Genomic DNA, 27,967 nt, shown 5'->3' with positions numbered 1-27,967 from the left:
TAATACTAGACTGTCCCTTTAATTGCTAATGTATTTTTTACATATATACAATTGACTTCACTGTGCCTTTAAGATAAATCATTATTAGAAGTCCCTTTCAAGTGTGAAAATTTAAGTTCTATGAATGCAGAATTAGACTTTAATCCATAGTTGATTTTAGGATTAAATAATGCAGGTATTGACTATCAACCTTTAGTATAGAGCTAAATTGTTAAAACACAAATTTATAAATGGAAAGAGAAGCAATCTTCTAGGACCGAACAACAGATCAGTAGCTTGTTCTCTGGCCTGGTTACTACCTGGGAGTAGCTTCTTATAGCCCACTTGTGCTTTTCACAATGGAAAACTTTCCTGAAGTATATCAGTCTGATCCCACCTAACAAGGTCAGTCTAGTCCCGAAAATACCAGGCAACAATCGTCCTCTGAACATGGCAACCCCCAGACGATTGTTTCACCCTTGTCAGTGAGGTGCAGCCATATTCCTCTAAGCACATTGGGCAAGAAGTCTCTTTTCCCCCATCACCCTTAGGGCAGGGCTCGACAAACCTGGGAGCCACTGGCTCCTAGAATTTTACCCCTGGCTCCTAACTTTTTGAGCTATTCTCCATATGTCTATATACAAATCCAACGGTCTGGCTCCTAAAAATATTGCTGGCTCCTAAAAATATTGCTGGCTCCTAAATATTCTTACAGGCTCCTAATTTTTAAACACATTTATCAAGCACTGCCTTTGGGAGACTTTCCCCAGGGTCATAATATAAATGGAAAGAGAAGCAATCTACCTGGATTGAACAACAGCCCAGTGGCTTGTTCTTTGGCCTGTTTACCACCTGAGATTAGCCCAATTGTGCTTTTCACAGAGGAAAACTTTCCTGTATATCCGTCTGATAAAACACAAATGAAAGTATACACTGGTTCATAAAAAATTAAAAACATCACATAAACACATACACACACACACACACACAAACACACATATATATATATATATATATATATATATATATATATATATATATATATATATCTCACACTAATGGTAGCATTGACTGGTGGCTATTTATGTTAAAGATAATCCTTTAAAGGACCAAAGGACCAGTAGCTATGCATAATCAACAAGTGCATGATAACAAGACAATGCAATAGCACTTAGTCTGAACTTCAAATGAGTAGTAGAATATTTTTTCTGACAATTTTAAAGTTATGTCTATAGCGATTAGCCAATCACAAATGCATATACGTTTTTATTCTGTGAATTCTTGTACATGCTCAGTAGTAGCTGGTGACTCAAAGTTTACATATAAAAAGACTGTGCACATTTTGTTAATGGAAGTAAATTGGAAAGTAGTTTCAAATTGCTGCTCTATCTGAATAATGAAAATTTAATTTTGACTTGTGTTCCTTTTTAAATCAAAATCAAATTTGACTATAATTTCAGTATCTTTCAGTATCCTTGATGTCTGTTTCCTTGTTAGTAGGGCTGTGGGACACACAAGAACAGATGTGGTCCCTGGCTATAGTTTGTGTGTCACAGTTATAGATAATGCTAATCTAAGATTATAAATTCCAAATCAGTGGTACTTCTCACTGTCCAAGAAGTGTGTTTAGGTAAACAAGTTAAAACCCAAGTTAAAAATATTATCAAGTATTAATCATGTGCAATAGTTACTGTGTTTTACAGTATTTCTATCCCCCTCTAGAGCTGTCCAGCAGTCTCATAGGCTAAACGTATTATGCTACGAAGCCAAAAGGAGAGAGAGGTAGTGGATGCTTTTTGACCTCTCCTTTGTCCAGAATAAACTACAAACAGGGAAGATGTTTGGCGAAAATCTTTAGTTGCCTGTAAATAAAATTCCATAGTTCTCCAGCTCCCAGACATTTGTGTTTTCTCCTGTTAAGTGTAGTCAGTCCACGGGTCATCCATTACTTATGGGATATTAACTCCTCCCCAACAGGAAGTGCAAGAGGATCACCCAAGCAGAGCTGCTATATAGCTCCTCCCCTCTACGTCACACCCAGTCATTCTCTTGCACCCAACTAATAGATAGGATGTGTGAGAGGAAAGAATATCAATCAAGAGATTGTTGTTCCATCATTGTGCCCTAACCCTTCTTCAAAGAAGGAAAGACTTCTGCACAATCTAGACGTAGTCCGTGCCTTGAAATTTTATTTACAGGCAACTAAAGATTTTCGCCAAACATCTTCCCTGTTTGTAGTTTATTCTGGACAAAGGAGAGGTCAAAAAGCATCCACTACCTCTCTCTCCTTTTGGCTTCGTAGCATAATACGTTTAGCCTATGAGACTGCTGGACAGCAGCCTCCTGACAGAATTACAGCTCATTCTACGAGAGCTGTGGCTTCCACGTGGGCCTTTAAGAATGAGGCCTCTGTTGAACAGATTTGCAAGGCTGCAACTTGGTCTTCTCTTCATACTTTTTACAAATTTGACAAATTTGACACTTTTGCTTCTTCTGAGGCTGTTTTTGGGAGAAAGGTTCTTCAGGCAGTGGTTCCTTCCGTATAAAGAGCCTGCCTGTCCCTCCCGTCATCCGTGTACTTCTAGCTTTGGTATTGGTATCCCATAAGTAATGGATGACCCGTGGACTGACTACACTTAACAGGAGAAAACATAATTTATGCTTACCTGATAAATTCCTTTCTCCTGTAGTGTAGTCAGTCCACGGCCCGCCCTGTTTTTATGGCAGGTCTAAAATTAAATTAAACTCCAGTCACCACTGCACCCTATAGTTTCTCCTTTCTCGTTTGGTTTCGGTCGAATGACTGGGTGTGATGTAGAGGGGAGGAGCTATATAGCAGCTCTGCTTGGGTGATCCTCTTGCACTTCCTGTTGGGGAGGAGTTAATATCCCATAAGTAATGGATGACCCGTGGACTGACTACACTACAGGAGAAAGGAATTTATCAAGTAAGCATAAATTATGTTTTCTCTCCTTCGTTTCTATAGTTCTCATTTTTAACAAGTCTCATCTTTCTGTACTAAACCTTCCCCTCTATTATTGTTTTTCAGTTTTTTATTAAAATGGTTTACTTTGAAATATGTTCGGAAGTGATCTACAGTATTGTAAAACTAACTTCTTTATAGTAATGCAGGAACATTTGTGTCTATAAAGTGTTTCAAATCACTGTATTAAATGTTAGATCTTTTTATCTTTTAATGTTCTCTGTATAGGTTTTAACCTTTTTGATCTGTTAGAGATTGGTCACTATAGTTTTAAATAAAACTACCCATTCAACAATATTTCTTACTTCAAATGTACTATATACTTCAAGACTAACACATTTTGTACAAATTACAACTTTTTAATATGATTATAAAGCATATGCGCCTGAAATTATGTATTTCTATATTTTTCTTTCAATATAAATTGTTGCATAGGAAATTAGCACATCTAGGCAAGTATCCCCACTTGCTTTTACCCAGTAAAACTCCATATACACTGTTACCAATGCACAAGAGGATTCTGGGTAATATATAAAAATTAGATATCCAACATCTCAGATTTTTTGCTTCATACTGTGTTAACACACAGTGATTCCATAATAGGGAGAATGCAGCAATACAGAAATCACCACTAGACAGCCTGTTTCGTTCTTGTTAGAACTCTTCAGTAGCAGATTTCCGATTGCTGCTTAGGTAAAGCTCATTAATCAGAAATCTATCTGCTACTAAGTTCCTTTGTATGCTTTTTCATTGCTTTATATTTTTCTGCTAAGCAATCATGTATGTAGTTCACCTCTGCTGTGGTTAATGTGGAAGAGATTAAGGGGGTCGGTTTGCACACGTTACAATATGGCAAAAGTGTGCATGTCGGAAAGGTGTCTAATAACACGAATCTATGAATGAGCTAAAAGAGTCAGTGGTCAGGCATGGCATGTAACTGAATTAGAAATGGGCCAACAGTAACTAAAAGCAGGCTAGTCTGGCACAATAGGAAGGCAACAGGTGTTTGAATTTTTATTTGGATTTCAGCAATAATATGATTACCTATTGATTTGCTTTTCGCATTAGAGGAAGGACACTACAGTGTTGCCAAGTATGAGATTAAAGGGACATTCAAGTCAAAATTAAACTGTCATGATTCAGATAAAGCAGCAATTTTAAACAACTTTCCCATTTACTTCAATTAACAAAATGTGCACAGTCTTTTTATATTTATACTTTTTGAGCTACCGGCTCCTACTGAGCATGTGCAAGAGTTCACAGAATATACACATATGCATTTGTGATTGGCTGATGACTGTCACATGATACAGGGGGAGTGGAAATTAAACTTAACTTTGAAATGTGTCCGAAAAAAATCTACTCCATTTGAAGTTCCGATTTAGTGGTATTGCATTGTCTTTGTATCATGCATTTATTGATTATGCCAATCTACTTTATTTACTGATAAGACCTTAAATGACGCACATTTGTGTGGAAAAGATTGTCTTGACTCTCTCTTGTATCACTCACTAATGAAGGTGGTTATTTTATGTTTAAATCTTTTTATTGAAACAGCATTATTGACAAGTTATATCAATCATGGTACATCAATTTGAATGCTGGTATAAACAGTATCAAACTATCATCAGTATTGTTGAGTCTCTGTTTATAACATCTCAGTCTATAGTCTTAATTAAAAAAGTCTATTTTGAGTTTCACTTTAAAATTGTTTGACACTTATATTCATCTCCTTGTATCAAGTATACATATTTTCACATTTCAGGATATCTCTGTGGGAGAGCATAACTTTGCATGAACAAAAATGAAGGAATGGCGAAAACAGAATAAAATGTAATATAAAAACAATTGAAACTTAAACTTAATATGGATGTCAAGAACATACTAAATCATTGCAATCTTTTCCTAAATCATCTTGGGAGCTCATTATCATCTATCAAATAAGAGCACCTTATGCTAAGTCTACCTACTGTGCACCATTATATTTTGAACCATTTCTCAAATTCCAATAAAACAATACTTCCTTATTTGTTTCTGTAATGCCTAGTATCCAAGCAGCTGATTCATACATTATGTGAGTATGCTGGATCTTGTTCATTATTTCAGTTCATGAAGGGGTACCAACCTTCCAGTATTTTGCATATTCTTGTTATTGTACATAAAAAAATATTTTTATATAAGTGAGTTTTCTTTTTTAAGATACGATGAGTCCACGAATTTCATCCTTACTTGTGGGATTACGCCTCCTGGTCAGCAGGAGGAGGCAAAGAGTACCACAGCAGAGCTTTATATATATATATATATATATATATATATATATATATATATATATATATATATAGCTCCTCCCTCCCCTCCCACTTCAATCATTCTCTTTGCCTGTGTTAGTGATAGGAAGAGGTAACGTGAGGTGTTAGTTTAGATTCTTCAATCAAGAGTTTATTTTTAAAATGGTACCAGTGAGTGCTATTTTATTATAGGGTGTAGCCGTATTCCTTGTCAGTCTCTAGAGTGGAGCTACAGGTGGCTTTAAAGCATTGGGAACTGATGGGACAAAATTCTCACTGCGCCTCCCATACTGTGATGCTGCCCTTTCTGTGATGGCCTAAGCTGGATCTAACTCAGGCTTCGTCTTTTCTACAGGACTATAGGAGGGAACCAATGGACCTCTGAACTCTGTTGAGGCTGTCCTGCTGTCGGGCAGCATAAGAGGTAAGTGCAGACTTTATTTTCTCTACAGGAAAATTCCTCAAGGGACATATCTACCTCAGGGAGGTTTTTCTGCACTTTAATACTTTTAGGGGAATCATGGGCTCTGTCAGTAAAGAGCTTTTTCCCTGACAGCATTTAAGAGACTCTGGGCCATGCTTGTACTGGGGACTAAGTCTCATTCTCATTGGGGGACCCTTCACATAGCTTTTTTATTATAGTAACAGCTATGCTTGGGGTTCATGGGCATGACCGAGTGTGTCGTTGAGATTATTAAGCAGATAGAACTACCGGACATGCGGTAGCATACTGGGCTAGACTTTTTCATGTTGGGTATTATGTCTCCCGGTGCCAGACATATAAGACATTTAATGGTGACCGGGAGCTTGAGTAAAGTGATGCCCACAATGGGCTGAGTTATCTTCCCGCCGTTTCTTTCGGGCTTCTTCCTCCAAACAGGGCACAGTCAATCTGAGTGCCGGGGGACGGAGTGTTTTGGCATGCCCACGATGGGCGGAGCTCTATCCTCCTGTTATTTGTGCTCTTCCTCCATTAGATTCCAAGGGGCCCATTTATCAAAGGGCTTGCGGACCTGATCCGACACTGCGGATCAGGTCCGCAAGACCTCGCTAAATGCGGAGAGCAATACGCTCTCTGCATTTAACATTGCACCAGCAGCTCACAAGAGCTGTCAATCAACCCGATCGTATTCGATCGGGTTGATTTCCGGCGATTCCTGTCCGCCTGCTCAGAGCAGGCGGACAGGGTTATGAAGCAGCGGTCTTTAGACCGCTGCTTCATAAGTTGTGTTTCTGGCGAGTCTGAAGACTCGCCAGAAACACGGCCCTTCAAGCTCCGTACGGAGCTTGATAAATGGGCCTGCAGAGGGCAGAGTTTGTATAGCAAATAGGATTCAATCTGTATTCTGCCAAACTTCTATACATACAAGGATAATGTTGTATGTAGGGCGGAGTTCTATCGAGCTAGTGTTCGCTGCGCTCTCCCACCATTATGATACCGGAGGGTAGAGTTTGTAATGATGTTAAAAAAAAAATTCTGAATGCATGTCAGTCCAATCCTCGTTCGTCAGTGGATCAGTGCATGGAGGTAATCGGATTGATGGTGGCGGCAATGGACATCTCTCCGTTTTGCTCGTTTTCATCTCAGGCCTCTGCAATTGAGCATGCTCGGGCAGTGGAATGGAAATTATATAGATTTGTCTCCTTGAATAAATCTAGATCAGGAGACAAGGGTCTCTCTTCTATGGTGGTTGTCTCTGGATCATCTATCCCAGGGGACATGCTTCCACAGACCCTCATGGGTGATAGTGACATCGGATGCCAGCCTGTTAGGATGGGGAGCAGTCTGGAACTCCTTAAGGACTCAGGGTGTATGGACTCAGGCAGAGTCTCCCCTTCCCATCAATATCCTAGAGTTGAGAGTAATATTCAATGCGCTTCGGACTTGGTCTCAGTTGGCTTCGGCCCAATACATCAATTATCAGGAAGGAACAAGGAGTTCCTTAGCGATGACAGAAGTAGCCAAAATAATACAGTGGGTGGAGTCTCACTCTTGCCATCTGTCAGCGATCCACATCCCAGGGGTGGAAAACTGGGAAGCAGATTTTCTAAGAAGACAGACATTTCATCCGGGGGAGTGGGAACTCCTTCTGGAAGTATTTTCCAACCTGGTTCTCAGATGGGGTAGGCCAGAGTTGGATCTCATGGCATATCGTCAGAATGCCAAGCTTCTGAGATCCAGGTCCAGGGATCCCCAGGCCGTGCTGATGGATGCCTTGGTCTTTCAGTCTAGCTTATATATTCCTTCTGTTTGCTCTTCTTCCCTGGGTGATTGCTCAAGTCAAACAGGAGAGAGCATCTGTGATTTTTTTCTTCCCTGCGTGGCCACGCAGGAGTTGGTATGCCGATCTGGTGGACATGTCTTCTCAGCCACCATGGAAGCTCCCATTGAGAGAAGATCTTCTCATTCAGGGTCCCTTCCATCATCCAAATCTAGTTTCTCTGCAGCTGACTGCTTGGAGATTTAACGTTTTATTTTATCTAAGAGAGGTTTCTCTGATTCGGATATAAATACTTTAATTCAGTCACATAAGCCTGTTGCTAGGAAGATTTACCATAAGATATGGCATAATTATCTTTATTGGTGTGAATCCAAAGGCTACTCATGGAGTGGGGTTAGGATTCCCAGGATTTTGTCTTTTGTCAGCAAGTTCTTTAAGGGACAGATTTCTGATGTTTATATTTTGTTGCACTAACGTCTGGCAGATGTTCCAGATGTGCAATCTTTTTGTCAGGCTTTGACTAGAATCAGGCCTGTATTTAGACCAATTACACCTCCTTGGAGTTTGAATTTAGTTATTATAATTCTTCAAGGGGTTCCGTTTGAACCTATGCATTCAAAAGATATTAAGTTATTATCTTAGAAGATTTTCTAGTTGATATTTCTTCTGCTCAAAGGGTATCTGAGCTTGCAGCATTACTTTATGATTCTTATCTTAATTTCGGATAAGGTGGTATTACGTACAAAGCCTGGTTTTATTCCAAAAGGTTGTTTCTATCTAGAATATTAATAGGGAGATTGTTGTTCCTTCTTTGTGTCCTAATCCTTCCTCTAAGAAGGAACGTCTGTTGCATAATTTAGACGTAGTCCGTGCTTTAAAGTTTTACTTACAAGTAACTAAGGATTTTCGACATTCGTCTTTTTGGTTTATTTTTTCAGGGAAAAGTAGGGGTCAGAAAGCTACGGCTACCTCTCTCTTTCTTTTTGGCTGAAGAGTATCATCCGTTTTACATATGGGACTCCTGGACAGCAGCCTCCTGAACGAATTATGGCTTCCTCATGGGCATTCAAAGATGATGCTTCTGTTGAACAGATTTGCAAGGCTGCAACTTGGTCTTTTCTTCACACTTTTTCAAAATTTTATAAATTTGATACTTTTACCTTGGCTGAGGCTGCTTTTGGGAAAGATTCTTCAAGCAGTGGTGCCTTCCGTTTAGGTTCCCTGTCTTGTCCATCCCTTTTCATCCGTGTACTATAGCCTTGCTATTGTATTCCACATGTTTCGCCGTGACCCGGCTTTTTCAAAGGACCTTTGAAAAAGCCGGGTCACAGCGAAACATGTCAGGAGAGATAGGGAAATGGTGAGGAGTCCTACGAGCTCCTGTGTTTTAGCTCAGCCTTAAGCTGCCTTGAATTACTGTACTCGATACCAATAGTATAATTCTATTGTTGTTCTTTTTCCACTACTCTAGTGATATATAGTGAAACATTTACAATACAATCCTAGATCGCACGTCCCGCAGTTGCAATTAGGGGTACCAACACCCTGCAGCATACTCTAGTCTGTCAAAATTTGACTAGCAGCTCTCAGAGTACTGATACATGCAGCGTCTAATAGAGCCTAAGCATTAACATTAACTTTATAACCTTACTTGGTTACAGACTGCCAAATGTAACCGTGGTGGGTAATAACCAATAAATATACTGCACCCAAAAAAAACCTGGTTTACAGCACTACGTACAAGAGAGAGAGGTTTTGATTGTATCTCAAGGGTACCAGCACTCAGCAGCGTACTTTAGTCTACATATAATAAAGAGAGATATTGTTATTCTAAGCTCATTAGAAAGCTGTATTTTACATAATCCAAGGAACGGTACAAATATTGTGAAGGATTTTTATCGCTAGTCAATGAATAAGATCTGGAATGCCGTTTGCAACAAAGTATCAATGCACTACATACGATAATTATCTTATATAATGTGCTAACAGACTTAGTAATATAAAATCCAACTGAATTGTATATTGTGTTACTTACATCCGTGTTACCTCTTTCTTCAAAGTTGCTCATTATAACTTCACAAAAATTCACAAAAAGCTTACAAACTATAATGTGAATATTTTAAGCAATTGTTGATACAACTAAAGATTTTCAACACATTGATTTATATAAGCTATCTTAACTAAGAGCAGAAAAACAATGCTTAAAAATACATGTGTCTGTAGTCGGACTAACTAATTTATAAATACTTTATTTAAAAACGATTCTTTAGTCATTATTTGAGACATTTTGACACGGAATAGAATTCAGATAGGGGTTATCGAGTGATACTCATAGGACACGGATTTAGCTAGCATAAGGTGCTGAATTTATTATTCACTTGATATAAAATATTACAGGTCCAAATGAGGAGACTAATCAATATATCTCATATATACTGCCTATAACCAAGGCAAGCTGACAGTAAGATCTATTTTTTCAACTATATGAGTCAAAGAGTATATCTATCATAATAACTAAGATATGGTTAATCCCTGACTACAAGACAGAAGTCTCGGGCAATTATTAATGACCCACCCATGTGATCACAATTTTATTGTTATCAAGTAAAGAGCTAGTGTGGATTGTGGTATACTAATACTAGCATTATCGAGCAATAAAGAGCTAACTATAAGAATTTAAGGATTGATCTTTGTAATCAAATAACCTCATCACTTATAAATAGTCATTGCTGATCGTGTTATATTAGACACACAAATATTACTAAGTAAATAATAGTCGGTTCATATTCAAGTACTATATTAGTCAGACAAATAGTTTTATTATACTAAGACATTCATTATCAAAATACTGACTATAATCTACTCATTTGAACCAAACGAGTTGTTAGCAAGTGACATAATATTTAATATTTCTTGTTTCCTCAGTGTTACTCAGTGAGTTATTACATACAGTAAACTTGAGCAGAACCTGTATTTTCACTACTAAGATACGGCTGGAATAGAACCTCTTAATACTCTAATCACAGATGTATCCACTACCTAAGGCAACTTAAGTGTGTTTTTAATGTTAATCCTATTTTACAGTAACTATTAAAAGTTAAATTTTATCCTTAGTTTCACTAGTCAAATTTCATATATTATATCCAAGTTTAATTACACCTTGTATTCTATATTCTAGATAAGCCGAGAGTGTTATTCAGTGTATTCTTTTGTTAGTAAGATTCTTCTTACTACAATCTGTTAATATAATAAGTACCAATGTACCTTAACTGGGGTCAGTTTTTCTTGGAGCTGAGAGAACATCAGCAATTTATTCTGTGGTATCAGATCTGCTACTCGGTACAGACCTTTGTTTTCCCATTTGCCTATGCATTTTCTATAGTCTTATGCTAATAAATATCTAATTGGCATTAGTGTGGATCGTTCTGGCCAGAGTCCTCTCTTCACTGCAATCTCGGACCATATATATTTTGTGGTTTCTATCGTGGGAGGACAATATTTTCTGGCTAGCATGTCAGAGGATTTTCTATCCCAAAAGATTGCATCTGGTGAGTCCCAACCTCCCATGTCCGCCTCCATTTGTATCCAAACTACATCTTTTTTAACGATTTATGTATCAGGGAGTCCTGTGCTAGTCTTGCGGCCCTAAAATAGTCTATGAGATTCGGAACCCCCAAGCCTCCCAATGTTTTATGCTTAGTCATGCTTTTTTACCTCTGATAAAGGCAAGTATGTCGTCTTGTAGAGCTGCTAGTTCCGGGTATATGATTTTGATGGGTAAAGCCCTAAAAATATATAAAATGCGGGGTAAAATATTCGTTTTGATTGCGGCCATGCATCCTAGCCAGGAGAAGTTATAACCTCTCCATTTTTGTATATCTTTTCTTATGGCTTTATAAAGCGGGATATAATTACATTTATATAATTGTTGAGGTTGAACCGTTAGTTGAATTCCTAAATATTTCAGGGAATGTTTGCTTTTTAATTCAAAGTTGATCTCTATCGCTGTACTTGTGTGTGTGTGGGGGGGGGGGGGGGATTTCAATAGGTAACATTTCACATTTGTATAAAATTACTAGATACATTATTTTTAAAAAAAAATTTGCAATATCAGGTTAACGCATCATATAAGTTAGGGAGGGATATTAGTGGTTTGGTAAGTATAAGCAGGATATCATCTGCGAAAATAGTTATTTTGTATTCTGAATTAGATCTAATGTATGCTGCTAGGGGTTCGATGCAGAGTGCAAATACTAATGGTGTCAATGCAGCCTTGTCTTGTACAATTTAATATTGGGAATGATATTGCTTTGAGTGCTGTGACAAATGGGCCGTCAAAATTGATATGGGACAGTGTCAGTAATATGTATTGCCAGTCTACTCTGTCAAACGCCTTCTCTGCATCCAGCGAGAGAAGCAGAGAAGGCGTTTGTGTCTCCTTTAAGTAGTGTATAGTATTTTTTAAACGTCTAACGTTATCCGGGGCCTCTGTCTTTGATAAAGCCCACCTGATCCGGATGAATCAGGTGAGGTAATTATATTGAGTCTATTTGCTAAAATTTTAGTGAAGATTTTCAGGTCCTGATTAATAAGTGAGATTGGGCAATAACTATAGCATTTTTTGGGATCCTTGCCTGGTTTGGGTATAACCACAATTTTGGCTCGGAGTAGGTCAGAGGGAATAGGGTGTCCTTCCATAATGTAGTTGCAGATGGGAAATGAGATTAGTTTTAAACAATTTATAATATTCACCGGGAAAACTGTTTTGGCCTGCTGCCTTCCCAGTTTTAAGGGCTTTAACGGCAAGTATCACTTCTATTTTTGATGTGGGGGTTTTAAGGATTTTTTTGTCTGCCTCGGATAAAGTTTCTAGTGGGGTAGCTGTCAAAAAGTCCCTTGTAGATTTTTCTGTTTCGGGTGTATGATTTACTTTTCGCCCGTCATATAGTTTGCCATAGTAATATGCAAAATTATCTACTATAAGTTGTGGATGAGATGTTAGGGAGCCATCAATTTTCTCAATACTTAGAGAACGCTGTAGAGCCTCAGCTATTCCAATTTTGTGTGCTAAGAACTTATCGAGTTTATTGGCATATATAAAATATTGAGATTTTAATTTCATAATGGTTCTACTTGTTTGTGAGTTTAAAAGTTTGGCTAATGAGTTCTTTTTTGTTTTGTAGTGTGTGTAGGCTTGAGTTTTGTCGGGTTAGTTTATGTAGTCGTTCCAGATTAGCTATTTCTTTATGAAGTTGGGTTATTTCATTTCTATATTGTTTGGAGCGAAGTGCCATTTCTTTCTAATGACATGATGAGTCCACGGATCATCTAATTACTAATAGGATATATCACTCCTGCCCAGCAGGAGGCGGCAAAGAGCACCACAGCAAAGCTGTTAAATATCACTTCCCTGCCACCCCAGTCATTCTCTTTGCCTGTGTTAGAGCAAGGAAGTGGTAAAGTTAGGTGTTAGAAAATTATTCTTCAAGCAAGATTTTATTATTTTTTAACTAGTGCAAGATTGTGCTGCTTTGTGCTAGGGTGTAGCCGTAGTCCACATCAGTCTCTTCAGTAGGGCAGTGGTGGCTTTAGAGCGCATAATTCTCGCTGCGCCTCCCATATAATTTAATTTATGCTGCCCTAACTCTGAAAGCCTGAGTGAAATTACTCAGTCTTTTTTCTTTCCACAGGTCTATGTGAGGGAGAGGACCTCTCAAACCTGGTGAGCTGCCTTGCTGTCGGGCAGATTTGTGAGGTAAATGCTGGGAAGGAGAGACACTCAGAAAAAGTGGGCACTTTATTTCAAAGAGAAGAAAAAAAGGGGCCATTTTATTTTAAGGCACTTTAATTTAAATAAGGGACACTTAAACTCTCCTATACTGGAGAGGACTCTCCGACAGCAGTTTATTCAGACACTGGGGCTGAAAATAGTCTGCTTGTTATTTAAACAGTGGTGGTTCCACTTCTCCCGGCGGTTAAACTTTAAAACAATATGCCGACCGGGAAATTGTTTTTTTTTTTACAGACGCCCACGAGGGGCGGAGCGAAGTGAGGCGGCAATCTGCATTGTGCGCCACTTTCTTCACTTCCTAGTGCGGAGGATCAGAATTTCCAGGGTCTGTCTAGAAACGCATGATTTCTGAAAGCATGCGTTTCTAGTAGGGATGCACCGATACTAGCATCGGTATCTGTGCCGATACTATGCATTTCAACATGTACTTGTACTTGTTTAAACTCCTCCGATACCTCAACTGATACTTTGGAGCCGCTGTTAGGGAAGGAGGAGGGACCTGAGGTGAGGGAGCACTTTGGAGCCGCGCTGTCAAATCAGAGAGTGGCGTGTAGAGGGGGCAAAGCCAATGAGTGCAGAGAGCGCAATTGCAGGGAGCAGCTAACGCCTAACAACATAGCTCGACGGTGGACAAGGACATTACAGACTTGCTTCCAGGTTAGTGGATGTTTGGATCTAAGGAGCCGTTAACCGTCAGCTGCAACATAGCTCAACGCCGTTTAGAGCTTTCAGCCAGGTTAGTTTTATGTGTCATCCGTTGTTGTGTGTTATCTATCCAATACCCTCTAAAAGCATCTGCACTCATAGCTAATACAACAGCCGTCTCACAATATGTTACGGACCAGTTATATCATATGTAATATAAACTAGTACTACTCGCAATCTGTTATATATATATTATAATATATATATATAACAGATTGCGAGTAGTACTAGTTTGTATTACATATGATATAACTGGTCCGTAACATATTGTGAGATGGCTGTTATAATAAACTAGACAATTTCTGTGCGCACTCCGCCTCTTCCCCCCCCGCGCTACAGTACACTGTACAGCTCCAGGCAGCAGATGTTCGATGTACACAGCGTGAGTGCCTAGGCCACTTGTCGGCTGTTCAGGAGCGGGTAAGAGACGCCTAACTCGAGCATTAGGTGTTAACAGCGGTGCAGTGTTTTTTTCATTATAATTACTGGCACTGTAAAGTTTCTCTAGTGAGTAACTCCTGGCATACATACTGGAGATTGTATTGTCCCTCCCTAGTGGGGTTTCTAATTCTATGAGTAAATTGGGGGTGAGATTGAGCAGTCAGGATCTGTTGATCAGAATGTTTTTTCTACTGAGGGGAATCCAATAGAGATACTTATTAATGCAAATAAATAAGACTCTTATGTGGAAACACAATGTTCAATTTGCACATAAGAGTCTTATTTATTTGCATTAATAAGTATCTCTATTGTTCTTCATTCTCATTAGCCCTCAAATACTTAAAGGGACAGTAAACCTTAAACAAAATGTTATATAATTCTGCACATAGTGCAGAATTATATAACATTACATTAGCCAAACATTTTAAATCATAATATTGCCTTTTTATTTTAAAAAAATATCGCCGTTTTACAGACCCGCTCTCTGGGCTCTGCTGAGCGGGTCTGTTGTTTTTACTGAGCGCATCGGGCCAGCTGTATAGTCACAGCCCGGCCCGACCGCGCCATTAGACACAATGCAGCTCGCTCCTGCTCTGTCTGACAGCGGGAGCGAGCTGCATTGTGTCTAATGGCGCGGTCGGGCCGGGCTGTGACTACACAGCTGGCCCGATGAGCTCAGTAAAAACAACAGACCCACTCAGCAGAGCCCAGAGAGCGGGTCTGTAAAACGGCGATATTTTTTAAAAATAAAAAGGCAATATTATGATTTAAAATGTTTGGCTAATGTAATGTTATATAATTCTGCACTATGTGCAGAATTATATAACATTTTTTTTAAGGTTTACTGTCCCTTTAAGGATCCCCTGCCCCAACTCCTCAACCTCAGGCTGCAGGTCCTAGTAATCGGGATACTGCAGTATGCCCTCTGCTTCACACATTCATTCTCAGTTGATGAGCCCTAATTTGCAGAACAATATTCTATGCTCATCTGCCCCAATACCTCGGGATGGCATGACTTAATTGCCTCCAAATTTCACTGCCCAACTGCAATCTGCAATGTTGGTGTGCTGACTGACTCCTGTGGCTTTGAGTAAATTGAGTCAGAGCCAGCAAGAATAGTGCCAGGCCAGCCAAGGTGTTAAAAAAGAGGTATGTCTCAGGCACTCAAAGGACAGTTCTTTTAAATATTTTTAATATATCACCCTCCTTCACCCAAACAATTAATTTATATATATTAAGATATATATATATATATCTTAATATATATAAATTTATATATTATCTTAATACAATTAAATATATATCTTAAAATTTTATATATATACATATATTATAATATCCTTTGTTGAAAAACATGTTTATGTTCACTACTAGCAGGTAGCAGCAATGCACTACTGGGAGCTAGCTGAGTGATGATTGGTGGCTGTCACTGGCTCATTTAACTTGTTGAGCTAGCCCCCCAGTAGTGCATTGCTGTTCCTTCAACAAAGGATACCAAACAAATGAAGCCCATTTTATAATAGTCTAAGTCTATAGAAAATTAGAAATAAATTGTGAAGTTGTTTAAAATTGCGTGCTCTATCTGAACTATGAAAGATACGTGTTTCAAGTCCCTATAACACATAAGTTATATTTGCTTAAATGAGACTCTGGAGAAATATGTTGTTAATAATAATTTATTAATTTATCTAATATATTAATAAATAATATAACATTAATAAAAAAATTGCACACATTCCTTGTAAAAGCCAATGATTGATGCTAATGAAACATAGCAAAAATGTACTATGTTTAATTAGCATAAATCAATTGCTAATACAAGGAAGAATGTGTGATTGTTTTTTTATATTAATTATTTATTTATATAAAAAGTACAACATATTTCTCATGTATCTTTGCAGTGACAATTCATTTTCCCATTCCTTAAGGGACACTTTCATGATTCAGATAGGGCATGTCATTTTTAAACAATTTTCCAATTTATTTTTATCACCAATTTTGTTTTGTCTTGGTATTCTTAGTTGAAAGCTAAACCTAGGAGGTTCATATGCTAATTTCTAATTTTCCATGAAGGCCGCCTCTTCTCTCAGGGCATTTTGACAGTTTTTCATAGAGGGTGTTAGTTCATGTGTGTCATATAGATAACACTGTGCTCATACATGTGGAGTTCCTAGGAACCAGCACTGATTGGCTAAAAATGCAGGTCTGTCAAATGAACTGAAATAAGGGGGCAGTTTGCAGAGGCTTAGATACAAGGTAATCACAGAGGTAAAAAGTGTATTTATATAAATGTGTTGCAAAACTAGGGAATGGGTAATAAAGGGATTATCTATCTTTTAAAACAATAACAATTCTGGTAGACTGTACCTTTTAGTCTTTCTGTGAAATTTATATTAACTTGGTTAGATCACTCATGTGATTGGCTGCAGAGTGCTATATAGGCCTATAGGCTGCAGAGTGCAATTGAAAAATGCAAAGTTGTTTCTCATTTATTTAGTCAATCTGCCAATTTCGTTTGTAAATGGTTGTAAAAGCTTATCTGTGATATCCTTTGTTCAGAAATAGCAGACATATATGGCTTTGCCATTGCTTTTTGGTAATTAGAAGATCGCTATTGCAGCTGCGCACCACACGTTTATTATTCCAAGCAGCAGAAGGGGTTAATCAGGTAGCTTGTTGTAAGGTTCATTATTTTAGCTTTAGTGTAGAGATTACCCGTTTCAAACAGCTGTCTTCCCTCCCACACCCCCCCAAGGGTCAACCCCATCTTAAGTACTGCAAAGTACACACATACACATCAGAGTCACACACACATTAAATATATATTGCTGGTGCAATATAAAACTCCAAACACAGATTTCTTGAAACAATACTTTCCCAAACACAAATGCTGTAAAAAACACATTTACACTTGTGCAATACGTTTTTTCATTTTCTGGTTTGTTTTTTCCATAAGGTGGAGCAAATTATTTATCCGTTGCGTTCATTTCGGTTCACAGAAACACCAGCAGAATGTCAGCGGTGTGGAAATATTTTAAAATTAATGAGGAAAACCCACGGATGGCAGACTGCAAACTTTGTTCTTCAAAACTATCAAGAGGTGGTGCAAAAGTCAGTTCTTATAATACCAGTAATCTGATAAAGCACTTGAAATTAAAACATAAAAGTGAGCATGGAGAATTCGCCACTCTTGCTAGCAGTAGCACTCATCAGCCAACTCTGCAGCAAACTTTAGCAAGAAGAGAAAAGCTGTCAAGAGACAACCCGAGAGCTGTAAAAATAACCGAGGCCCTCACCCAATTGATTATTCTGGATGATCAACCCCTTTCAATTGTGGATAACATGGGTTTTTGTCGATTTATCAATGTTTTGGAGCCGAAGTATGACATTCCCAGTCGCCGCTATATCGCAGACGTCATCTTACCGCAGATACACAATACAGTTAAAAAGCACATTACCATCATGTTGCAGGAGAAGATAAAGGCGATTAGCTTCACCACTGACATCTGGAGCAGTAGTGTGAGTCCACTGTCTCTCATCAGCTTAACAGTGCAGTGGATAGATGACGAATTCTCTCTTCGACAGGTCATGCTCCACGCAAAGAAATTTGATGGCTCTCACACTGGCCAAGCAATAGCAAGCATACTTGAGGAAATGCTTCAGACTTGGGCTATTCCCAAAGGTTCTGTTCATGTTGTGGTCCGGGACAATGCCAAATACATGATAAAAGGCATGGAAGATGCAGGACTTCCCAGTATTTCATGTGTGGCACATACACTACAGCTGGCTGTCTCAGAAGGGCTGTTATCACAGTGCAGCATTTCGGATGCTGTGGGAGTCGGGCGCAGAATAGTTGGCCACTTCAAACATTCTAACCTGGCATACTCTCGGCTGCAGGACATCCAGATACAGCTTGGTCAACCAATTAAAAGACTCCAACAAGATGTGCAAACTCGTTGGAACAGCACATTTTACATGCTGCAGTCTCTGATTGAGCAGAAACAGGCCCTTGGAGTGTATGTTTCTGAACATGAGCTCCCTGCCACTATTACTGCAAACCAGTGGAATCTGATGGAGAAGATGCTAAATATCTTGGGTCCTTTTGAAGAGCTGACTTGTCAAGTAAGTTGTTAAGATGCATTTGCCTCTGATGTAATTCCTGCAGTCACTGTGCTACAGAGAGTTTTATCAAAAGTGGATGAGGACCATGGTATTAAAACAATGAAGAGCACTTTGCTTGCTGCTTTGCAGAAGCGCTTCTCTGATGCAGAGCAAAACCCACTTTACTGTATCGCAACTTTACTCGATCCAAGGTAATTATTTTTTTGGTGTCATTACTGCGCAGACTTTTTTTTTTCTTAATTCACTGAAAGAATAGTATGCTGCCTAGTGCTTATATATATCAGTCGTCATCCATTCCTCATTGTTGTTTATTTTGTTCTTTGTAGGTATAAAGATCGATTTTTCACTAATGCACACATTTCCAGGCAGGCAAAAGAAATGTTCATACTGGGACAGCAAAACATTTCTGAAGAGATAGAGGAGCATGAAGAACCAGCTGCCAAGAGGCCTCACCATGACCAGCCAGGTACCAGTCTGGACAGCGTCTTTGCAGAAATTGCTGGTGAATGTCCATCTCCATCTGAGAGCAGTGCTTACAAAGCTGCTACTATACAACTGGAAGCTTACCTGGGGGAGATCACTGTACCTCGCTCAGACAAACCCCTGAGTTACTGAACAGTTAATAAACTGTGATTTTCTGCTCTGGCTAAAATGGCCCAAAAATATCTCTCTGCCACATACAGTAGTGTGGAAAGTGAAAGACTGTTCAGCTTGGCGTCAAACGTCCTTACAGATAACAGGAACAGACTTACTGCTGAACATGCAGAGATGCTTCTGTTCCTTAAAAAGAACTTGCCACTAACATTTAAAAAATAATTATTCTATTTGCTAGATTGCCTGATAATGTTATATTGCTACTAGTGCTAGTTCTCATCTTGCACAATTAGGTTACCACACTTACCAGTCAAATGTAATCTAGCCCATAATGTTGTTTAACTGTGCACTGTTATATTTAATAATTTTATAGTTATACTGTATTGCACTTTTGGTTGGTTGTGATATTTTACATTTGTTATTTAATATTTATTTTATTGTTGCTTGTTATATATTTTATTTAACGTTCTGTGAAATTTGAGTTGTTACAACTTTGTGACAACAAGCCAATAAAACTGCCTTGTTTATATTGTATTTTGAGTTACAGTTCTTCATACTTATAAAGAAGCTATCATAAAACATTAGTTAGTCTGACTCGGTTGTAATGTGCTTGGGAAACTGTCACCTGACAATAGAAAAGTATTGGTACTTGGTATCGGTGAGTACTTGAAAAAAAGTATTGGTACTTGTACTCGGTCCTAAAAAAATGGTATCGGTGCAACCCTAGTTTCTAGGACCGGAGAACGGCTCATTTCGTCTGCTGCTGGAGTCCAGATCGTTTATCTACTGAAACGGGACAAAACTCCGTTGTAGCAGGGCAGGTAGGCACCTCAGCAAAGAAGCTGAGGTGTAGAGGTGTTTCTTTATGGTTATTTAGCTTAATACCTCATTCTGCAGACTTAATTAAAAAAGTTACGGTCTAAAATTTAAAGGGACAGTAACGTTTTTTTCTATTTTAATTTTTATTAAAAAATTAAGGTTATTATTTGTTAATTTGATCCTTTGTGAGGCAGAATGGACCAAGAGGCTTTGCAAAATGTCACTTGTTCTTTGTGGGAGTTTTTTTTTAGATTTCAAAGAGCTTTATTGAAAGAGTAAATCAATTAACACAGAGTAACACTTACAAAGTGTCCAATCGAAAACCAGCAAGAACAGACAGAGATGTTACAACTGAAATGAGGACACAGAATTAATTTTTTTTTTTTTTTTAAACTCACATAGAGACTGCGGGTTGCCAGTGAGGTTTAAATAGGGCTGCCCAATTCTCCCATATAAGTTTGTATAGATCAATATTGTTTAGTGTAAAAAATACGTTCTTTTCCATAGCTTTAATGTAAGCCATGATTTCTAAGATAGAGTTCCATTCAGGGGGCCTATCTTTTTTCCAGGATCTAGCAATAGCTAGTTTCGTGGCGGTGAAAAAGTAAATACATAAATAGCTTTGATGTTTCGGGAGAGGGTGAAGTCCTATGTCTAGAAGGGCAGTTACCAGAGACTTGAAAACCCGAATACCCAATTTCGACAGAGTCGCAAAGACCCTGTTAATTAATAACTTAATTTTAGGGCATCCCCACCAAATATGAAGGGAATCGCCCGAGAGGCCACAAGACCTCCAACACAAAGAGGAAGTAATTAGTCCCAGTTTAAACAATCTCGTGGGGACAAAGTACCAATGTGATAATAATTTGTAGAACGTTTCGAATAGAGTTGTGCAGTGGATGGCTTTGGAGGTTAGGTCAAATGCTTTAGCCCATATCTGCGAAGGAATAGAAGTGTGTACTGTGTCTTCCCATTTCAGTAGATGGGCTGCCTTATCTGTGGGCAGTGCCCCTTCCATTAACAGATAATGGACAGCTTCCCACCTCTCTGCCACCTAGCTTTCCAGGTGGTCAGAGGGCGGGGAGTGGAAGGAGAAAATCCCCAGGAGCTAAGTATGCTCTTAAATCGTGTATATTCAAAATGTAGCTTGGGGGGGATTACCTGAGATCCCACAAGCTGGATAAGGGGGGGGGGAATGGTTCCGTGATTGGGCGACCAGCAGGTCCTTGAACTTTGTAAGCCCCAGATTAGTCCAGGAATTAGGGTGGGAGTCAGGGAGACCTAGAAGGAGGCCTGTGATAGAGTGAATGGGTGATGGATGTGGTGCTACGTGCCTGAGTTTGTCCCAAATAAGTAAGCATTCCTTAATTACTTGATTGTCGATGTAGAGGTGTCTCTGACAGTGAGGAGGGATCCAGAGGAGGGATCCAGATAAGGTCCCGCAGATGAACATGGATGGGCAAGGATGCCTGCTTAAAAGTGCTCCATTTGCTAGTGGGTTTAATAATTCCCCAAAGCGATATATGAGTGAGCATAGCAGCTTCGTAATATCTGACTATAGAAGGCGACGCTATACCCCCGAAAGACTTAGGGAACTGCAGAATTGTATGAGCCACTCTAGCTGGCTTCCCGTGCCAGATATATCTGGTGAACCCGCTCTGGAACTGCATTAGCAGATGCCTAGGAAGCCGAAGTGGAAGGCACCTAAACAGATACGTCAATTTTGGAAGGAATGACATCTTGAGGGCAGTAATCCTGCCCAACCATGATACCGCTTGAAGGTTCCACTTGGAGGTCAGGGATCACAGTTCAGATAGCAATGGGGTATAATTGTCATGGATAAGCTGAGTAATGTTGTTTGAGATGTAAATCCCTAAATGCTTGATGTTTTCCTTTTTACTCTGGAAGTTGTGTGTTTGCAAGGTCTTGGATGTAGTCTGAGGGGAACCCCCATGAATATAGTTCAGTTTTTGTAGGGTTTAATTTGTAGAAGGACATGTCCCCAAAGAGTTTCAAAAGGGACAGAAGCGGAGGGATAGTATTTTTAGGGGAAGAGGAAAAAATAGTGATGTCAATCGCAAAAAGCGCGATTTTGTGGGAAGTACCGTGTAAGGTAATACCTTCCAAAGAGGGTTCCCGACGGATGAGTTCGGCGAGGGGTTCTATAGCCAAGGCGAACAGGAGAGGGGATTAAGGGCAGCCTTGACGGGTGCCGTTGGACACTGAGAATGGAGCTGAGCAAAACCCCATACCCCTGACCCTTGCTGAGGGAGAAGAGTACAGAGCTTGTATATGAGAGTGCATTTCCACTGGGAACCGATATGCCTCCAGAACTTCCCAGAGATATTCCCATCTGACCCTATCAAATGCTTTCTCAGCATCCAATGATAGGATCGAGAAGGGTTTATTTAGTCTGGTGGCCTCCAAAGCAATATTAAGCAAGCGCCTGGTGTTATCAGGCCCCTCTCGGTTGGGGATAAATCCTACCTGGTCCTCGTTAGATTGGGGAGTAGTGTAGCAATTCTATTAGCTAAGATTTTCTAATAGATTTTGATATAAGTGTTTATGAGGGAGATTGGCCTGTAACTAGAACATAAACATGGATCCTTATCGGGCTTCGGGATAGTTATAATAGTGGCTTCTAGGAATTCCCTGCGAAATGAGCCCTGCGAGCCAGCCGTGTGGAAAAAACGTTGTAGCAGGGGGGATAATTCAGCCCTGTATGTCTTATAGAACAGAGAAGGAAAGCCATCAGGGCCTGGGGCCTTAAGCGGCTTATGGTGCCTAATTACCTGTTTAACCTCAGATAGGGAAATGGGGCCTCTCAGGGAATCCTGATCGGCTGTCAACAGAGTAGGGAGATTAAGTTGTTTAAGAATTTGCTTGATAATAGGCTGGGGCATGGCAGGGGGAGACTCAGAGTCCGTAATGTTGTAAAGGTCTTCATAATATCTGGCAAAGAGAGAGCCTATCTGACTGGGCAAGGTAGTGAACTGGCCTTTATGCGTAATCATTTGAATGCAGGAAGCGCTTTCTTTATGGCATAACCTATTGGCTAATAATGTGTCGGCTTTATTACCTTATATAATAGAATAGTTGCCTAGTCTTAATAAGTTGCTGTTGTGTGCGTTTCAGTTCCAGTTCAGATATGGGCCTTCAACATGCGAATCGCTTCCGTATGACGGTACGGGAGAGCTGCGATTCTGGGCTTCCAAGTTTTTGAGATCACTAAAGGCCTGTGAAAGGTGTAATCCCCGAGCTTTCCGTAAGCTAGCCTGTTTTTTAATAATCAAGCCTCTAATAGAGGCCTTCAGAGCTCCCCATAAAGTATCATCGGAGACTAAGTGGTTGTCATTCAATTAATTCCCTCATGGAGTTCCGTAACTCTTCTCTAAAGGGGATGTCAGAAAGTAAGGTGTGGGGCATGGTCCAGGATGCAGGGCTTGGTTTATCAGTAGGTTCACTAAGAGTAAAGGAAACCTGATCATGGTCTGACCATGGGCAGACGTGAATTTTAGCTTTTCTAACATGGTCTAAGGTTTGGGCTTGGGTAAAAATATAATCTATCCTAGAATAAGTTGAGTGGGCATGTGAGAAATGTGTGAAGTCTATGTCCTGCGAGTTGAAGGCTCTCCAAACATTGTAGAGCCCAAATTTCAACATGAGGGACCTAAATTTGAAGGAAAGGTTATTGCTACGTGCAATTCCTGATTTAGTTCTATTTGTCTTTTTATCTAAGAGAGGATCCCATACCAGATTGAAGTCCCCACCAATAATTACCCTGCCCTGTCCGTACCTATCTATCAATTTAAGGATTTTGTGAAGGTACCTGCACTGGCCAGTATTGGGAAGGTATACGGAGGCGATGGAATAGAGAATAGACAGAGAATTTGGTTGAGTTTACACTTTAATATTATGTATCTGGTCTGGGGGTCTTTTTCTATGAAAATCATCTTGCACGCTAGGCGCCTGTATATCAGAATAGCCACTCCTCTTGCCTTGGAGGAATACGGGCAAGTTCAACTTTATTGTAGTTTTTAGAGATAAGTCTAGGGATATCTCCCTCTTTCCAGTGTGTCTCTTGGAGGAGAACCACATCCGGATTCAAATGTGAGAGTGATCTAAGAAAAATGCTACGCTTGCCTGGCGAATTTAAACCCCTAACGTTGTGTGTAATGAATTTTATCTTATTACTATGAGCCATTTACCAGAGTAGGGGGAAAGGAGTGCCAGGGCCTGCCGGGAATAAAGGGAGAGGGAAAGTGAAGGAGGGAATAAGGGTTAAACATGTACAAAATGGAGTGTATCTGCTGACAAATTATGGGGGTGTTGTGGTGGAAGTAGTCCACCAAGTTGAGCCCAGGATATGGGCATAATTGGGGGGGGGTTTCGAAAAATGAGCAATAACGCCAGAGTGGTATGACCCAAAAAGATGTAAAGTATTTAAACATACATAACTATATTATTAAATAAGTACAGCTAAGTAAGGTGCAACTAATATAGACACGTAACTGTATGCTTTTAACAAAAACCTAGGAACCACCAGAAATAGTTAAACAGGTTAGATTACCCCAAGGATGCACAGTGGGTAAAGCCAAGATCCGAGTCCATTACAGTTCAGGGTCGTGTGAAGGTGGATGATGCTTATGCCTTTTTGGTCTTTGTTCCTTGACCTGCCATTCTGGTGCAGAGGCCCTGAGCTTGGCCTGGAAGGAGCTTGGACGTTGTTTTCAGATGGTCACAAGCCCCAGGATTCCAATAGAGAGAAACCTTAACTTAGGGTATTAACCGTGTGAGACTAGTTTTCTTTTGTAACAACAATTTTGATTGGGTACCCCCACCTATACTTGATGTTTTCTCTCCTGAGAACTTCTGTAACTGGGGAAAACAATCTCCGCTGTTGGAGGGTATGTTGAGAGAGGTCTTGAAGTAGTTGAATCCCCCTGAATTTCTCAGAGATAGATGGCCTGCGAAATGCTGCTTGCAAGATCCGGTCCTTGACGCTATAGCTGTGGAAACATACAATAACGTCTCTAGGTTTGTCAGATGATAGCGAGCGGGGCCTAAGGGCCCTATGACATCTCTCCAAAGTGTTGGGTGACATTTCAAAAGTCCCAAGCAGTTCTTGAAATAGATCTGAAAGGAAGGTCTGCAACTCAGAGAGCGAAACTGTTTCCGGAATGCCTCTAAACCTAATATTGCTCCTGCGGGACCTATCTTCCAGGTCGGCTAGCTTAAATTCCAGCTGTGTTATCTGATCTGATAGGGCTTCTGAGTATGAAAGAAGATTGGTATGATCTGTGGCCAGATCGTCTTGCTTGCGCTCCATAGCATCCACACGTTCGCCTATCTCAGATATATCTTTACGTAATTCAGCTGAGCTGTGATGGATCTCCTTCGTGATGGATAGGGTCTGGGCAGCCAGCATCTTCTGCATAGCAGACTTTGTGAGGTATCTAGAGGAGCTGTGCTAGAGTTAACACTGGATTGGGAGCCTTCATCCTGCGAATCTAGATCCATCTGACTAGGAAGTGGCTTGATAGGCCCTTGCTGAGCCTGCAGCGAGAAGTGGTCCAGGACTGTCTTCTGAGGCTTGGCGTGAGATTTGGATCGTCTCCTACTGTTATGAGGCATTGCACAAACAGGTTAAGTGCCTTATGTCTAACAGCAATAATACAACCTTCGAGAAAACCAGGCCCCCGTGTTACAAAATGAGCAGAGGTTGTAAGACAGTTAAAGTGACAAGTTACATATTAGTTTGTGAAACAAAATATATATTCTAAGATACACATGCTGTTAAGATAGGGCAACCACTCTGACCTTCCCGCTATCCTGCCTACCACATCGGATGAGGGAAAACCCTCTCCATAGCCTCACGAGTAGGGGCAAACAGACTACAAAAATCGGCATGGAGGCAGGACAGCCCGAACAGGTGTAACATATAAATAAAAGCTTACAGCAATAACCACAAGCAATAACCCAGGCTTGTTCAAAGCCTTAGCCCACACCTCGGGGAAGGAGGATACGACCCGAAGGAAGAGGAAAGGGAGAAAGGTGGTGACCCACCCAGACAAGCTGGGCGGGAGCGGGGGAGGTGAGGGTAAGGATTACAGGAGCTTTAACCAGGCAAAAAAGAATGAATAAAGAACAATACAATGAGCATTTACATGTAGCTATACAGAGAAATTACACTACACTTTGAGTAAGCACCTCAAAGACACCCCAGCTGACGCAGCAACTATTACTAACGTGAGCACTCCTGTACAAAGAACACTTAGGTCAAGATGGTCTGTATAAGCCCCCCCACAAAAGTCTCCAGTGGGTGAAGGTAGTGAGGCTACAGGGCACTCGTGAGAGCGTATGGAAAGTTCTGGAGGTGGTAGCTCAATATACGACCCCTGTGGGCAAATATCCAGAAATAGGCTCCTCAGTAGTTATGCAGAGTGGGTAAAGAGCCCTAGAATAACACTGTGTGTGGCAGTTCTGTGGGCACAGGTATTATATAATTGAGTCCACAGGACAGAGTGCCCCAGGTGGGTTTATTGTGAGTTAAGTGTCCAGCTCTGGGGGTAAATGAAGGAGACGGGCCCAGATGATAGATCCTTTAGAAGTGTGGCTAATGAGGCCTGCAAATATAGTGGTGGGAATGTCTTCTTTCAGTAACAGAGTGAGGCAGCCAGCATTACATTAAATTATACACCTCAACCTAGCTGAGCTGGTTGTACCCGGCAACTGATGTTAACACTCCCCAGGGCCCCTCAGGAAATAAATGGGGGTTTTTGTGCTAGGAGGTAGTGTGCTGTGTATAAAGGCCTATTATATAATGGTATTGCCCGGTATCCGGCCCCCCAGATCACACAGGGGCCAGAGGTAGCAAGCAGGGTAGAGCCAGAGGGTGGAACGATCTAACCGGCCTCCAGGAATTCCCTATTCCGCAGGGCCAAGACAACACAGAGTTCCACAGATGCCCGGTGTCCTCAGCAGCAGGAGCGGACAAAAAGAAAGATGCCGGCTTTTTGCGCCACTGTGTGAAGGCAGAATTCAGTGTCCGGGCTCCTCTAGCAGTGATGCAGGTGAGTGTGGAGTTCTACAACCACTTTCCCAGATGTCCTCTGTGTAAGCTACGGCCCTGTGTAAGTCCCAGAATTACTCGATGGGCTCAGTAACCTTAGCCAGATAGTGTCCTAGCCTTGGTATAGACAATCTGGCAAAATAGGGTAGAGTCTGAAACTCCTTTTGCCCAAAAAGAACAAGTTTAGTCCACTACAAAGCAGGAAGCTATTACAAAACACCTCTACTTCGTTAGGCAGTTAACTCCGCCCCCCAGCTTGTTCTTTGTCTTTTGATGCCAATGTAGAAACACCAATCCCTTTCTGTTCCTCATGTATTGTGAGGACTTTAAATTATAGGGATAGACTTTTTTCTGAGCCAACATTTTCCAAGGCGGATGCTGTTCAGGAGTCTAATCTAATGACAATGTTTAATATATGCCGCAGCTTTCTCCTCAAGCGTCCCAAATTTTACCGCACACACATGCAGTGCCCTGCGCTTCCTCTCTAGCTCCTCCTGGAGTTACGTTGCAAGACATTGCTTCTCTCATGTCTTCTGCAGTTTCTGATGCGTTGTCTGCTTTTCCCATGTTGCAGGGAAAGCGTAAGAGGAAAAAGCTGCGGCATATATTAAACATTGTCATTAGACTCCTGAACAGCATCCGCCTTGGAAAATGTTGTCTCAGAAAAAAGTCTATCCCTATAATTTAAAGTCCTCACAATACATGAGGAACAGAAAGGGATTGGTGGTTACAAGGGAAAGACCTTGTTTGGACCGGGCTTGACGAAAATAATCTCTGATATTACGGGAGAAAAGGGTCATCTTCTCCCTCAGGATAAGAGAAACAAGCAAAAGGGACGTCAGAGTAATTTTCATTCCTTTCAAAATTTCAAGGGAAATTCTTCCTCTTCCAAGCAAGAACAGTCTAAACCTTCCCGGAGACCCAATCAGTCTTGGAACAAGGGAAAACAAT

General features: G+C 40.3%; 1 protein-coding gene across 1 annotated transcript in view; it reads left to right on the top strand.

Annotated features, from left to right (window-relative positions):
• Positions 1-27,967, top strand: part of LOC128661312 (uncharacterized) — a 178,010-nt gene that overhangs the window by 32,812 nt on the left and 117,231 nt on the right. Inside the window, exons 10-12 of the mRNA XM_053715583.1 lie at positions 17,366-18,531; positions 18,589-18,722; positions 18,858-19,113. Of these exons, the coding sequence (XP_053571558.1) occupies positions 17,366-18,531; positions 18,589-18,722; positions 18,858-19,113 (1,556 nt within the window). The remainder of the gene's footprint in view (positions 1-17,365; positions 18,532-18,588; positions 18,723-18,857; positions 19,114-27,967) is intronic.

Source organism: Bombina bombina, chromosome 1 (assembly GCF_027579735.1).
Source record: "Bombina bombina isolate aBomBom1 chromosome 1, aBomBom1.pri, whole genome shotgun sequence".
NCBI classification, from domain to species: Eukaryota; Metazoa; Chordata; class Amphibia; order Anura; family Bombinatoridae; genus Bombina; species Bombina bombina.
The sequence above is the reverse complement of the archived record's forward strand: the minus strand, read 5'-3'. Positions and strand labels throughout refer to the sequence as shown.